The sequence below is a fragment of the Pygocentrus nattereri genome, chromosome 28 (genome assembly GCF_015220715.1).
Source record: "Pygocentrus nattereri isolate fPygNat1 chromosome 28, fPygNat1.pri, whole genome shotgun sequence".
In the NCBI taxonomy this organism is placed as follows: Eukaryota; Metazoa; Chordata; class Actinopteri; order Characiformes; family Serrasalmidae; genus Pygocentrus; species Pygocentrus nattereri.
The window spans coordinates 16,163,860-16,179,428 of record NC_051238.1 but is presented as its reverse complement, the minus strand read 5'-3'; the positions used below and the strand labels follow the sequence as shown (position 1 = coordinate 16,179,428).

The 15,569-nt window shown below is 40.4% G+C and overlaps 1 protein-coding gene across 3 annotated transcripts in view; it reads right to left on the bottom strand.

The window, feature by feature from the left end:
* Nucleotides 1–2,583: 2,583 nt before the first annotated feature.
* slc16a1b (solute carrier family 16 member 1b) overlaps nt 2,584–15,569 on the bottom strand; it is a 32,604-nt gene continuing 19,618 nt past the window's right edge. For all 3 annotated transcript variants that reach the window (XM_017693497.2, XM_017693496.2, XM_037535911.1), the window contains exons 2-5: nt 11,520–11,812; nt 4,983–5,126; nt 3,823–4,623; nt 2,584–3,006 (exon numbers count right to left, since the gene is read on the bottom strand). In XM_017693497.2, coding sequence (XP_017548986.1) covers nt 2,732–3,006; nt 3,823–4,623; nt 4,983–5,126; nt 11,520–11,736 — 1,437 coding nt within the window. In that variant the 5' untranslated portion in view covers nt 11,737–11,812 and the 3' untranslated portion in view covers nt 2,584–2,731. The remainder of the gene's footprint in view (nt 3,007–3,822; nt 4,624–4,982; nt 5,127–11,519; nt 11,813–15,569) is intronic.

Genomic DNA, 15,569 nt, shown 5'->3' with positions numbered 1-15,569 from the left:
AAGCACCGAGCTATGAAGACAGACAGGGGAGGGAGCCTTATTACAATTGTGTATTTCTGTTGACTCAGAGCAGAAGACTGATATTTCATGGCTTATTCTTTTGTGCGATGGCTGATGGCCAAAAATACCCCAAGCTTAAGAAATTATAAACGTGTTCGTTTGCAACACGAAGCACAATCATAAGGCCCAGAGGCGAATATGCTCTCAAACACTTGTGGCTTATGAACCTTTCCATTTTCCGAAGTTATTTAATTTAAAATAAGCATATTTAATATATTTTTCCCCACTTTATTTTGCACTGTTACATTCAACTTCCAGCTGAACAGCTTTATGTAGCTAAATGTCTTAATAACTAAGAGGGAATTTGTGGACAATTAAAATATTTTTTTTTGCCAACTTGCCACACGAACTGGAGTGTGAAACAGAGAAACAACGTCAAGCTTCTCAGCACGTTAAATCCATATTATGTAAACTTTTAGACGGATTTCTTTTGGCAAACGTTCTCGTTTGGATTTAAATGTTAATGCTGTAGCCCCATCTAGTGGTTGAAATAAGGAACGACATGACCGACTGTACCACAGCAAAACATCATCGAAACTCGACTGCACAAAATCAATCATAATGAAGAATGCACATAGATCTGTTTTTTGGACATAGATCGTTTTGAAAAGTTTATTTACTAGTCGGAAATGTCAGACATACAAAACATCACACCAGAAAACAAGTTACTATATAACAAAACTAGACCCTGTTGCACCCGCCCATCTAATCCTAAATCAAAGTACCGAAAGTCTGTAAGGAGTGTTTCTACACTCACAGCTGTGCTGGCAGTCCTCATCGTGTGGAATGCCATTCCCCCTTTTCTCAATAATGTATCCTTCATTTAATTTCCAGCTAAAGCATCTATAAAACAATGTACACACAAAAGGGGCCATTAAAAAGCTCTAGAGCTGCACGCTAATGATGTAGCGGATAATTTAGTTTGGAATGAAGAAATACTGGAGGTACAGTATATATTATACAGAAGTCATAACACCAGCTAGAAAAAAGGTTAAACATAATGTGGTTCAGCAGTTTAGAGGTTAACTGTCTTCTTTCCTTTGCTGCCCTTCACAGAACAGTTACAGATGCACACCGGCTAATGAAACGGGATCGGTCATAAATGCTTTCTTATTCTGTGTATCCTAGTGTACAGAACTTCACAGTATTGGTGATCCTGGCTTATGCGGCTCAGACTGAAGGGCACTTACCAAAAATAAAAAAAAATGTAAATACATATTGGTATGTGCAAATGCACAGAGAATTAAAAAAAAAAAGAATTTAAAAAGAATTTAAAAACAGGCAAACTCATAAAAGAGGATAGTCTGGAGAACAACTGTTATAGTAATGTGAGGTAAAAGCCCAGATGTGCTTTTAAGAAGCACTGTTGATCTCAACGATGTCTGTTGAACTGCAACTACATAAATTTCACATGCTCATTACTACCCACTGAACACAAAAACATTTGCAAGCTGCACTGTCTGTGGAGGCAGCAGACTAAACTTGCTAGTCCAGTTAGCATAAAACCCACAAGAAATGTTCTGGTACTTTTGCCTTGAGCCTGAAAGCCTAGACTCACACTTGTCAACAGCCAAGGTCAGCTTTAAGTCGGTTTTCAAAACATGAAATACATGGCAACAACTTGTGCACCTCTCAAATATGGCACAGTCCTAAATTAAAAATTAAAAAGATTTAGCCATAATAAAAAGTTAGGCATGCTAGTTTGTACAAAAGGGATAAAAATGTATATTTCAATAGGCTGTGGACTCATATCACCACGTTTAGAGGTCTTTACAAATAAGGCACCTCATCGAAAGGCACAAAGACTAGAGAGATGATAAAAAAAAAAAAAACTTTGATCACATGGAAAACATGGGGTGACCCTTTCAGAAGTTCTATGAATGAGGTGTAATACAGAAGAGAAAATACATATGTACTATTTATGCATAGCTTAAAGTTGTTCCTAAGATCTAAACCACTAGAGTGAAGTTGCAATATAAAATGCCCTGTCAGAAGTCTGCTGGAGTACTGGAGTTTGGCACTGTCTATTCGCTGGTAACCATTACAAATCATCATGGTGATTGTGCAGAAGAGTCAGTAGCACTACTTTAGCAACTTTTCTGAATTCCTCCAGTTACAATGAAATTACTTCAGACCATTTACAGCCACACTCCACCTGCTTTTTACTAAGAGGAATCTGCCCGAGTACTGCTCTCTTTGACACATACCAGACTACAGAAAGGTTCTAACTGGTGGTCAAGCCAGAGCCACAAACATCTGTATCTTCAGCAGTTTGAACAAGTACCTGTTCATCACTTTACCTCATCTACAAGAATACACTTACTGAACAGGTGTCAATAGAATTACCACTACTGAAAAATAGCCATTGTGAAGTATGAACTTTGTGTATAAAATTGTGTATAAAACATTGGTACTTGAGTCAAGTTGAAAGCAACGATCTAAAATCTAGTATAAAAGGACAAGAACTGCAACTTCCAGCACAGAACATGTGTGTATATAAACAAAGAAAATAGTTTGTTCCAGTGTGGCTGATTGAAGCTTTACATGTTTCTTACTCCAGTACAAATTTGTCCTTGGCTTATTTTTATTTATTTGCGGACGGTCAATTGGAAGACAACGCTGGTCATCAGGTATGTGCGAGTGTGAAGGGGTGTGCACATATAGATGCATGTTATACAGCGTCCTCATCCATTTTGGCCAAGTCTGCTTGTGTGAGTGGAGTAGACACATCATTCTCTGCTTCCTTCCCCTTGATGGCATTGTCGATGTTGGTCTCTTCATCCCTGGCTTCCAGGCCAGCTTTCTTCTCCTCCTCCTTCCGCTCTCGGTCCAGCATACGGTAGTTGATCCCCATGCCCACAAATAGGAACACACTGGCTATGACCAGGATGATGCCGCAGGCCTGGTAGGTGTATTTGTAGTCATGGTAAATGTCATTCAACTTGCCTACAGAGAGACAAAGAAAATATAGCTAATCAATATTCAAACATTATTTGTATGCATAGGATCTGCATTAATGGTCTTCAGCATTGAGGATAAGCACTTTAAGCAGACCTCTGTGTCTAATAAAAAGATCACAGCTATATAGTACAAGCTTAAAAGGCGCAAGACCGACTAAGACATTTGGGTCCAATTTTGTTTTAGTTTAGTGCTTCAACTATGTGTTTAACACTAGGAGTTAATCACCCAAACTTTTTCTACAACTTCCTCACAACTTCCCTAAAGCCCACTTCAAACCACATCCAGGTCTTAAGGTCATGCAGACTTGTCAAAATGGTTTAATGCACAGTATGAGTTAGTTGACTACACAAATTAATAAACCTGGGACACATCATTGTGACCTTTTTAAACACAGTTTGAGGTTTTGTGGACGTATTTACTGAAAAGACAAGGGGGACCATTGTGTTAGTACAGTGGATCTAAAGATGCAAAATTTGGACACTAAACATGTCTGATCACCTAAATTTTGGCTACATGGAACCAAAAACTACAAGATAATACATGATTAAGTTTTCATTTCAAACTACACATGCCTTATTCAAATACTGCACAAGTAAACAGATCGAGTATAAATGTCAGCATATTTAAAAGGACCACATCTCTAGTTAGGATTGCTGACATGCAGCCATTTAAATGTTCATAGTAGTAAAAGTAGGACTGCTGAGCTCTGTACCACAGTCAACACTCATATTCTTATCAATCCAGCAGAGCAGGTCAGACTTTAGAATTTGTCCAGACTCATGTCTGCACAAATGCACTTACCCAGTTGCGGGGGTCCAAGCAGTACAGGTAGACATTCCACTATGGTAACGAGCCCCACAGCACTGGAGAACCTCTGCGCTCCCACCAAGTCCATAAGCGTCTCGAAGAGCACAGAGCTCAGCCAACCAAACGCAAAACCAAAAAACACTGCGTACACAGCAAACCCTACATAGTCCACTGAGAGCGGGGCCATCAAGTGACAAACACCGTTATAGAGCACGGAAGCAGCAAAGAAATACTGGACCCGTGGCCGGACCCATCGCGTGTTGGCCACCAGTCCCATCGAGGGCCGTGCAACCATGTCTGTAAAGGCTAGTATGGACAGAAGGAAGGCAGCTTTTTCCTTCCCAATGTCAATACTCTTGGCATAGTTGCTGAGGAAGACAAGTGGGGCAAACAGGCCGAAGAACATGATGACATTGCCTAATAGGTACAGCAAAAACCCACGGTGCGTGAAGAGGCTCAAGTCAATGAAGCTATTTATGGTCTCCATCACTGTTTTTTGTTGACTGCCTTTGGGTCCTCCATCCTCCTCCGCATTGGCTTTCGGCGGCTGTGGCTTAGGCCCGATGGGCCGCATTAAGGAGCCAGCCACACAGCAGTTGAGTAGAGCACCACCCAGGATCAGGAAGCTTCCCCTCCAGCCAAACTGGTCATACAGCCAACTGTTCAGTGGCGCCAACGTGGACAGGAACACAGGGCTGCCAGCCATTGCAATGCCGTTAGCAATTGGACGCCGCTTGTAGAAGTATTTACCAATCATCGTCAGGGCTGGATTTAAATTAAACGCCAAACCCAGACCTGCATGGAGAAGAGGAAGACAGCAATGGTAATGACCAAGCTAAATTAACAAACCGATTGAAAATGTTAACAATAACACTGGTATAGAGACTGATATGGTGCACTAAACATGTCCCTGTTTCTATAACAAGCATTTAAGTAAGTTTTTTATAAGTTTTGCCCACATGCTTCCAAATATTTCCCATTCTGCTTGAACATAGTGCCAGACGTGTTCTGTCACCCCATGACTGCTGTATCAGCATTTTGTGTCCAACTAGTTGAAGTCAATGTCACAAGACAGGCTAATTTCAGATTAGGCACACAACTGGTCCAAATCGGTATTGCTAATGTGTGTCTGGACAGTGAACAGGTCAGCTTACCTCCTATCACTCCCACACAAAAGTACAGTCCCGACACAGTGTTACAGAAGGACGCAGAGACCAATCCTGTGCCAGCCAGACAGCCTCCAACTATCATGATTGGTCGACTGCCAAACTTGTTCACCAGGATACTGCTGATTGGTCCTGTAGGAAGAAAAGTGGCATGTCAAACAGGGTACACTCTTTCAGTGAACTTCATTTGTTGCTATGGTCCATCTAATACTGTACTTGATAGTTTTTGACCATTTGAAGTTGCCTGTTGCCCTTTACATTGTCTAAATTTCATGAATGGACCAAATGAAATGGCCCAAAATGGCTTAGAAAAATGTCTAGTTCCATTGACTTGCATATGCTTTTTCCTTCACCAATAAAGTTAACAACTTGGAGATTTTCATCCAACAACAGCAAGTCTGTCTATAAACAACAAACGCACGCACACACTTTCCTAAAGTATTTGCTCGTCTGCTTTCACAAAGAGTGACAACTTGAGTGACATCCCATTCTTAATCCATAGGGTTTAATATGATGCCGGCCCACCCTTTGCAGCTGCAACAGCTTCAACTCTCCTGCGCAGGCTTTCCACAAGGTTTAGGAGTGTGTTTACGGAAAATTTTGACCATTCTTCTTGCAGCGCATTTGTGGGGTCAGACACTGATGTTGGACGAGATGGCCTGGCTCGCAGTCTCCGCTCTAATTCTTCCCAAGGTGTTGTAGTGTTTTGAGGTCAGGACTCTGTGCATATACCACTGTACAATGCTGTGCCTTGCGCTTGGTGTTTTAAGGCTTGGAAGCAACTGCTCAGCCTTGGAAACGCTTTCCATGAAGCTCTCTACGCATTGTTCTTGAGCTATCTGAAGGCCACATGAAGTTTGGGTGTCTGTAGTGATTGACTCTGCAGAAAGTTGGCGACCTCTGTGCGCTATGCGCCTCAGCATCCGCTGACCCCGCTCTGTTATTTTACGTGGCCTACCACTTCATGGCCGAGTTGCTGTCGTTCTCAAATCACTTCCACTTTATAATACCGTTGACAGTTGACTGGAATATTTACTAGCAAGGAAATTTCATGACTAGACTTGTTGCACAGGTGGCATCCCATCATGTTTGTAGAAGCAGTCTGCATGCCTAGGTGCTTGGTTTTATAGACCTGTGGCCAATCAATGATTTGGATGAGTGAATATTTTACACAATTTGTGAGTGATACTTTGTGTGTATATGTTGTGTGTGTGATGAGAAAATAAATATATATATATATATATATATATATATATATATATATATATATATATATATATATATATATATATATAGAGAGAGAGAGAGAGAGAGAGAGAGAGAGAGAGAGAGAGAGAGAGAGAGAGAGAGAGAGAGATAGATAGATAGATAGATAGATAGATATAGAGACACACACACACACACACACGGTTGTTCACAATTTACCAAGCTGTGACCAGTCATCCCAGGAATAAAAACTGCATTTTATAGGTCTACAAGGATGACCATTTTCCTACTGAATTGCAGTGCAGCAGGGCAAGAAAAAAAACCTAAGCCACCATTTAAGACTCACCACTAGATGGCAGTAAAGTGTTACTGCTCACATTAACAAGCTCTTGGTTCATAGAGTACAAAAGAATGGTGCAAGTCATTGTGCCTAATATGGTTTTTCCTTCCTGTGAAGGGTCTTGCATCCTTTTCAATCCCCCAAACCTCTAAGCACATTCAAAACCAGCTCATCTCCCTAGAACCAAAAGGCAAAACAAACATTTTTACAGAATCTGTTCAGTTTATTTATAGTAAACCGAGGGGAGGGTGCAATTCTGCCTGCATGATTTTGTATACCTCATGCTAAAACAAGTAACTCATTCATAAAGTTCTACCCCAAAGGAAACTTGCTCAGAGGTGCCTTTGTGCTCTAATTTCATACCAGCAGCACCCTAGAAAACTGACCAGTCACCATAATGCAACAAACCAAATAACTGCTCTCAGGCCAGCATCCTACGCCAAACACTAACCATTGGCTAGTGAGCCAACATGAGGTGGAAACAACCAATCACAGGTTAGGAAAGCCTGCTAGTCCTCAAATCAAACATCAAATGCACTAATATATTCCGACAAGCCTTCTGTGCTGCTAGTGGACCAGACAAACTTTCCATTTTGAACTAGCACAATGGTACCAGTGATTAACACACACGCACAGTGCTACAAATTGGGAAGGCGATCTACCAGATGACCTCAAACATGCTTCTTATGCTGCATGCAGTGAGCCAGTATTCAACCTCATTATGCAAAACATGTTCTGATCCTGCTGTTATGAGTGCATCAAAAGTCATCGGTTTGGCAAAGCAAAGTAAAATACACTCAATGTGACATGCACAGATTGATGAGTAAATAAGACTAGGTATAGCAAACTTTTCACCAGATCTCAGCTCTCTAGGCTAAAACATGCAGTTTAGGAGACAGAGGCCAAAAGCTAGGCAGGCAAAGATCCTTCATGCTTCAGCTTTAGTGTCTTAACAGTTACTAACCAACAACAAAAAACAACTGTTCACTGATGTGGGGGGGAGGGGAAAATAAGACAATGTGGAGCACCACAACTATTGAAATCTATATTACACCATAATGTTTGCATAAGCAAAGCCTGGCTTCTGCACCAAGTAGGTATAAATTAGCCTTAAATCTGCTTAAACGGTTTCTCCTTCAGTATAAACAGAAAAGTGCTGTTGGCCTGCATAAAGTGTACAACTGACTCCCTGTGAGGCAATCACTCCATGCCCTGCCTTTTAGAGCATGCTCTCCCTTTTCAAAAGACCAATTCAAATTTAATTAAAATCCAACAAGGCCATTTTAGGGATTTAACCGACTACAGATGCCAAAATTTGATCGGATAACTTCTGGATCAGAGGGGGGGGGGGAAAGCCTCTGGAGTCACTTCAGTAATAGACTGGAATAACCCCCCCTCCCCCCTTTCAGGAGAGAAAACGGTACCAATTGTGCTATAATAAATCCCATGAAACACATGAGCAGTCCGCAGAACCCCAGAGTTTAGCATGGTCACGCCACACAGCCCTCAATTTGGACAGATTCCATCTTGAAGTGCAACTGCGTTCTTACCAAATTCTACTGCTGAACTATTTCCCAACATACTGCATCAACATCACTGCCTTCCCCTCACAACACACACACACACACACACACACACACACACACACTCCTGTTAAAAGGTCTGCAATGCTCAAACTGGTCTTGAACATAGCTCAAGTAAACTCCAAACAGTGGCGTGAAGTGTTAGTTTAACATACATTTGAGCTGTATTTACTATTCTGTGGTTGGTGCTCAAGATGACTAAATCATAAATTAATATATAATATTTTATTATATAAAATATATAATGAAATACTACCATTATACTATTTGGACAGGATTTTACATGGGAATGTAGGGTAATGATCAACATTGTCTTTCATTGATTTTAGTCCCAAATAAGCATTTATATGAAATCTGTGGCCTAAATCAAGCTCATTTCTCTGCTCTTCCCGAGTACAACTTTGAACACAGACATAAAATAAAGTGTGATTTAATGAGGTTTTTCATTCCCCTTTACATGAGCTAAATTTCATGTATAGGGGAAACCCACCAATATTTTAAAAATTCTGCTTAATTCAGCAGTCATTCAGAGTGGTCTAATGAGAAATAGTTTTGAGGAACTTGTAAACTAAAAGAACCAACGGGTCTCAATTTACATTTTATTCATTCCCGCCCCCAATAACACCAGTGAACCTATTCATGTCTGAGATGTTCCATGCAAATATTGATAAGGGTAAAATTAGTTGTTAGTCTGAAAAGATTATTTTCTTTGGGGAGACATTTTAGGCCAAAACTTTTCAGAACCATCAGAAAACAATACCTCTGGTGTTAGTGTTAACGATTTCATCTAATAAATTTGTGAGAGGAACCAGACATCTGTAAAGTTTAATGCCTCAAATCTGTCAGTACGACTAACTCTGACTTGGCCAGTTTCTCTAGAACATAGCATTTCACATCAAACCACTCTGACATTGTTTACATCTTACCTACTTAAATCACAGAAATTTAATTTAAAATAAATTGTAATTCCAATCAACCTTTAAGACAAGGTCAGTAGGGTAAAATAAAATAAAAGCTAAATTGTGTGTTGATGCTTTTTGCTCTTAGGATTGAAGGTAATGTGCAAATTAAGCAGCCACTCCTGTCTCTGAAATGTATGCTCCAATGTGAAAAACAGACCATGTGTGTTAAACGGCATTACTCCACCTCCTCATGGAAAACTAATCCAGTTTAAACAAAATATTTACTGGGCATTTCTGCACTCAGTGTTAGCTGAAAGATCTAGGCAAGATGTGCAGACATCACAAAGATGTATGCCGGCTACATGATGGGACATTTCTGCCAAAAAGGAAGGTTTCATATTGTCTCTGTAAAAAAAAAAAAAAAAAACCCAACACACAACATAACCTTTCTACATAAGTCGAGCTCAGCAGCCATCCTTTACATTGTGTACATTGTGGCTGAAGCAGTGACATGCCCCCCACCCCCTCAACACAGCTCACTTGACAGACACTGAATAGTCTAATTCAATTAAAAGGTCATTATACCCCCAACAAGCCCTCCTACCCCAGCAACACAACCGGAGCTTTAGGGTTAACGTGTTCAGTGATGTGACCGCCTTTGAGCGGAATAAAGGCTACGTGCAGGATCTCGTGTATGCAAAGTTGTGTGTGTAGCCCTCCCATTGTGAGTAATGCTGAGTAGGTAGTTCACCAGACTGAGGTCACCCCAAGCCTTCAACTCTCATTCATTAAAAATACACCATGGGCACTGTACTTTACAACTAATATTCATTCAGTCGTGTTCCTTTGTATGCAAGTTTCACTGAAAAGCTTATACCAACCTATATTTAAACAGCATCTTTCAAATAAAGATGAAGTTGTAATCTTGTGACTCATGGGTTGTGTAGTTTGAGAGCAACTAAGGACTCTGGACGTCTTTTTTTGAATGCTTCACTGGTATTTCGCAATTTACACTTTTTTGGTAAGAAACGCACATCTGGGTTACTGAAACGACTCCATTTCACACAGCCACCCTGTGTGAGTGGGCAGACCTGATTTTCACAGGAAATCCACGTTTCCATGACGACCACCACAAAACATATCGCGCACATACATATACACATATATATATATATATATATATATATATATATATATATATATATATATATATATATATATATATATATATATATATATATATATATATATATACATACATACATACATACATACATACATACACACACACACACACACACACACACACACACACACGATTTTCAAAAGATACTCGATTTCACCTAAAAACCAAAGTACAGGAAAGCATAACACTTATTTGCAGAAATTTGCCTAGAATCCTCTATTCTGTTCTATGCACCCACATGGATTGAGTATCTTCATTCAAATTTTGTGCAATGTGACAACAGTTAATTTGCTGGTTAAGAACTAGTAGAAACACAAACTCCAGCTTTTATAATCATGTTGATGAACATGAATTATTGCCATTGTATACACTATAGTTTTAATCAGGTCTGCACTCTCCTGCTTAAGAAGCTCTCCACTAGTGGTCAAGGATATAGTAGACATGTCAAACCGGGGACGTTCCAGGCCAAAGTACTGTGGATATTAGCATTTACGCTCATCTAACACTCTTATTCCAGTTCATAAAGACCTTGCTAATTAGCTGAATCAAGTGTGTTTAACGAGGCAGTGTGCTGAAGTCTGTGGTGTTCTGGCCCACAAGGACTGGAGCTTGATGCATGAGATAAGGCTCCACAAATTTGTTACACTTAATTTTATATAACAATGGCTTGTATGGAAAAACCTCAATTTAAGTGTAAAGACTAGAATCCAGCTGTGAATACACTTGATATTAGTTTGACAAGTGTACACTTATGAAGGTCTTGTATCCAACATAAAACCCACCCCATGCCATTGTAACTGTCTTGGTAACTGGCAAGGTACAGCAACTGAGTGTCAAGACTTCTAAAACTGCTTAGGGGTTGTTTTACAAAGCAGGATTTCTCAGATAACCAGATAAATTAGGTCAAGTCAAGCTTGTTCAACAGGAAAAGACATAAGGAATGTTTCTATTTTGCAGCCCTTATTTTTGGCATTCATTGTCCAGCTAGCTAAGAAATACTCTACTAAGGTCTCAGCAAGATGCTCTTAAATTCATCTCACCACGACCAACTACTAAACTTTTTTTACAGCAACATTGGATTATTAAGTTATAAAACTCAGGAAAATCTCACGACCACACACAAAAGATGTGTTTCCAGTAGCACATCAAAAGAGGACAGCAGGTCAAAGATTTAATATAAGCACAGCTGTGTGTGTTTGGTTATTTTATTTCACTGTAGTGGAACGCCAGGAGCGAGACAAAGAGCAACAGAGCAAGAGAAGGAGAACAAGTGAGAAGAAAAAAAAAGAGGAAGCAAGACAAACTAACCTCCTGCATACATGACAGCCAGCATGATGGAGGAGATCCAAGAGACCTCACTGCTTGTGGCATTGAAGATTTGCTCAATCTCTTTGAAGAAGACCGTGATTGATTTGGGGAAGGCGTAGGAGAAGCCGATGCTGATGAAGGCTCCAGCCACCACAGCCCAACCCCAGCCACCCTCTGGGGGTGTGTAACCCACTGGACCACCTATTGCTGGAGGCATCGCTACACACACTTGCACGCACTGGTCAGGAGCAGGAACAGCAGGCTCAGATGAGCGTCACACACACTTGGTCAGTCTGTAAGAAGAAGACAGCAAAATAAAAAGTTAAAGTAACCCTATAAAAAACAGCAACTGTTCATGCTATAACACCAACAACTGGTCAAACACTCAACAGAAAATAAAAAACTTCCATCTTTCAAAAATGGTTTTACATCAGGAAATACTGTGTCAATGTCTAAAAACACTGAGCAGTAACAAGACAAACATCAGGTACCACAGTGACCACTGATCAGTTTAGTGTACAAACAAGCAGCAAAAGATATTTTTGGGATTTACCAGAATATATTTACACACTCTAATGTTCCAAAAACACATTTTTCTCATTTTGCACAGATATATTTACAGTCCGTCTCAAATGCTCTGTTAGAACAACTGTGCCTTTAAGCCCTCACCCAGCCTTCAGCAGTTATTGCGTATGCCAAGCTTGCTGGTAGGTGGGCAATAAGGATTGTGTTACAAGACTGTGTCAATGTGCAAACTGTGGAACTGTATAAAAATCTAACTTGTCCAGACAGATTTAGCCTCAGGTGTCAGAAGAGAAAAAGGGGTATTGGTTCATCTCTACTTTACATGTAATGTTTCATTGTCTACTAATTATTTACCAAGACCTGGTTGTTAATCCACAAGGGAGCAATATTAGCATGCAAGCATTAAACATCCAGCATGAACCCACACCAGCAGGATCTACTAAAGCATTATTGAATAAAAAGGTATTCACTAATCCTGTTTTTTTTTTTTTTTTTTTCAATAAATAAAATAAATAACTTTGATATTACCCAGTCCTATCAGACACTGAGAAGTTGTAATCAGGTGGTGGAGTACATGCTGTAAACAGGATGAAGTTGGATCATTACATCTTCACTACTTAACCATAACACTAAAACAAGACATGCACAGTAACTCTCTAACCACTGTTAACGGCAGTACAAATCAGTCCGTCACACATTAACTCTACACCATCCCTCAGCTGTGTGGAGCAGGTTATGTAATTATACAGAAATCCAACCTTGGTGCAGAATCATCCTGCAACTAAGGTGCATTCTGCATGCAAACCCTGTAGAGACAGCATCATACTGTACAGGCTTGCCAATGTTACCTCATTAAGCACAATGAAACTACCCACAATGAAAACCTCATTAGACACACATGCATACATACACAAACCAAGAGCGATTATCTCACCATAAAACACACACAGGCAACCCTTTGGTTGATTTGAAGTGAGTACAGTAAATCTGAGATTGAATACCAGACATCTGGATGGTATGTGCAACTGGAGAGATGCCAAGAAACATAAGAGGCACTAGACACCTCACTGCTCATTGAGCTTATGCTGTTGTGCAGCAGTGAAGTGTCTACCCCCTCTTTCAACTCTCAATGGTCAAACCCAGAGGTCAAGGCTGCGTCCTTGGGGGGCGTCAGGGACAGGGACAGAGACAGACACAGACTTCTGGCTCTTTAATGAAAAGCTCACTTAAGGTTCAGAGGCCACCCAAATGAGCTCTCAGATCGCTCCCAGGATGCACCTCTCTCCTGCCGAGGAATGTATGAATGGGAATGTGCATAACTAACACCTCCCCTATGAAATCTCTTTGCCATAAACATACCCCTTTGCCACAAGCACAATCACTCGTCAGAAAAAATGCTTTGTACTGCAGCAGCTAGAGCATGAAAATGAGTTTAATCAGTAGCCGGCATAGTTTACATTAACAAATGGAGTACCTTACCATTTATTCAGTTTGCAAAAACAAAACTAAAAAAAAAATGTACATTAATAACAAGATTTTGTAAAACTTGCATGTTCATCTAAATATTTGCTAAAACAAAAACACCTAAACCTTGACCAGGTAACATGAAATTAATTAATCCAAAATTATACTTCAGAATAACGTGACTTGGAAGGCCTACAACTCCGAATGACAGTACCTCATACTACAAGTCAGCCACAAACACTGCTTTTGTGAGTGCATGTGTACATACAACATGTGGTGCCTTTAGTGTGAAGTACTTGCCCTTTGCTTTCTTTTATCAAACTGAACAAACAGATGCTCTGCCAACAAACCCTGATCCTGTGTGCTTGATTGTTTAAGCATCTAAAATTCAATAGTAGCAGTACAATAAACCTCAATGACCCCAACTGCCTGATTCCTTGTAGTGGAAGCATGGAATGTCACACAGTGTGTAGGTGGCAGCTATTGTGACCGGTAATAACAACTCCAACAATTTGTTATGGTTGCAACAACCAGAAAGGACAAAAAGGGCCAATATTTCAGTGACAGCAACAAATTACTTACTTCCTTCCTTCTTTTAGAAGGGACATCTCACTATAACGCAATATGGATCACGTCCAAGAATGGTAATGTAGCTAGCAGACAACAGACCCGACATGGTGCAATCACAGACCAGAGGTATGTCTCACTAATTTATGCTTAGTTTGACGTAACCCTGGATTTTCCATCTCAGTGATTCCATTTTCACCAGCCTACATAACAACACCTATTTATGCTGAACGCCTAGCTTGACATTATGGATCATAAACTGCTCTTAAAGCAATGAGAGGGAGCCTGCTGAAGAGGTTTGTCCCATTAAGACCCGTTCATGCTGTCTTTTGCACCAATAGCTGTTAAATTATTTAGCCTTCGTCCACAGGACAGCCGATACTGCATCTTTAGTTTGATCGTTACCCTTCATTAGTTTATTCGGAGTCATCATGCGGAGTTCTTTGTGTGTGGTGTTATAGTGAATAAAACTATGCTGATTGATCAGACTGCTCTTAAATGGACAAAGTTTATTGATTTCAAACAAAAACGCTGGAGACAGCATTATATGCCTCAAATTATAACACCATCCTTGATACTGGGATGCAGTTTCGTGTGTATATGCACTCTTGGGGCATAATGGATGAAAGGGGAGAAAAGGATCACAAATGACAGTGGTCAGTGTCAGCCAGTCTTGCATAGGTGGGTAGAGTGTGAGGGCTTGTATGTGTGTGGCGTGCCTTTAAGGTCACTCAACGGCCATTCCCATGGAGAATTAAAAGCTGACACTAGACCCATTACTGCATACACTGCGCTATTACAGGAAACCGGCTCAGTGCCTGGGCACTTTCACACACGCTCTTGTACACGTACACAGCTAGAGACTATCTAAGCATGGCCAACTCAGGCTGAAACATGTGACTCCATTTTAAAACAAGCCAGCACATTTTGATGTTAAAGCAACAGCACAGTTCACCCTCCTTCGAACAATAACTTCATTTCTCCACAGTGAAGAGGGGAGATTGTCTGGCTGCAGGTAATAGATTACTAACTGCTGAATCAGGAAAAAACCCAATAGCTGAGCAGTGGGCATTTGAGTGTGTCACCATCAGCTGTCCAAGGAATTCACCCAACTGCTGATTAGTAAACTCACTGCTCAATGAAAGACCTTTGAGACAGAGATCCCTGTTGAAATCAAGACACCAATTCTTTATAATCTAAAAAAAAAAAAAAAAAGCCACACACAACCCCAACACACGCCGTCTCGGCCTTCCCATAGTTCCTGGTTTCAGATGTTCCCTTTATTCTGATCTGTACCAAATGAGTCTGCAAGTATCTAAACCCTAAGCGCAAAATGTAAAAACACAATTCAGTTGTGCGTTTCCATGAGAATCAAAACAGCATCTACACATGGAGTACATGGAGTTAATTGGTATTTTGTGTTTTAAGCTTGCTAGTAGCCTTACAGGATACTAAAACCCCCTGGATTGCCTATAGGGGTTTGGCCCTTTAGAG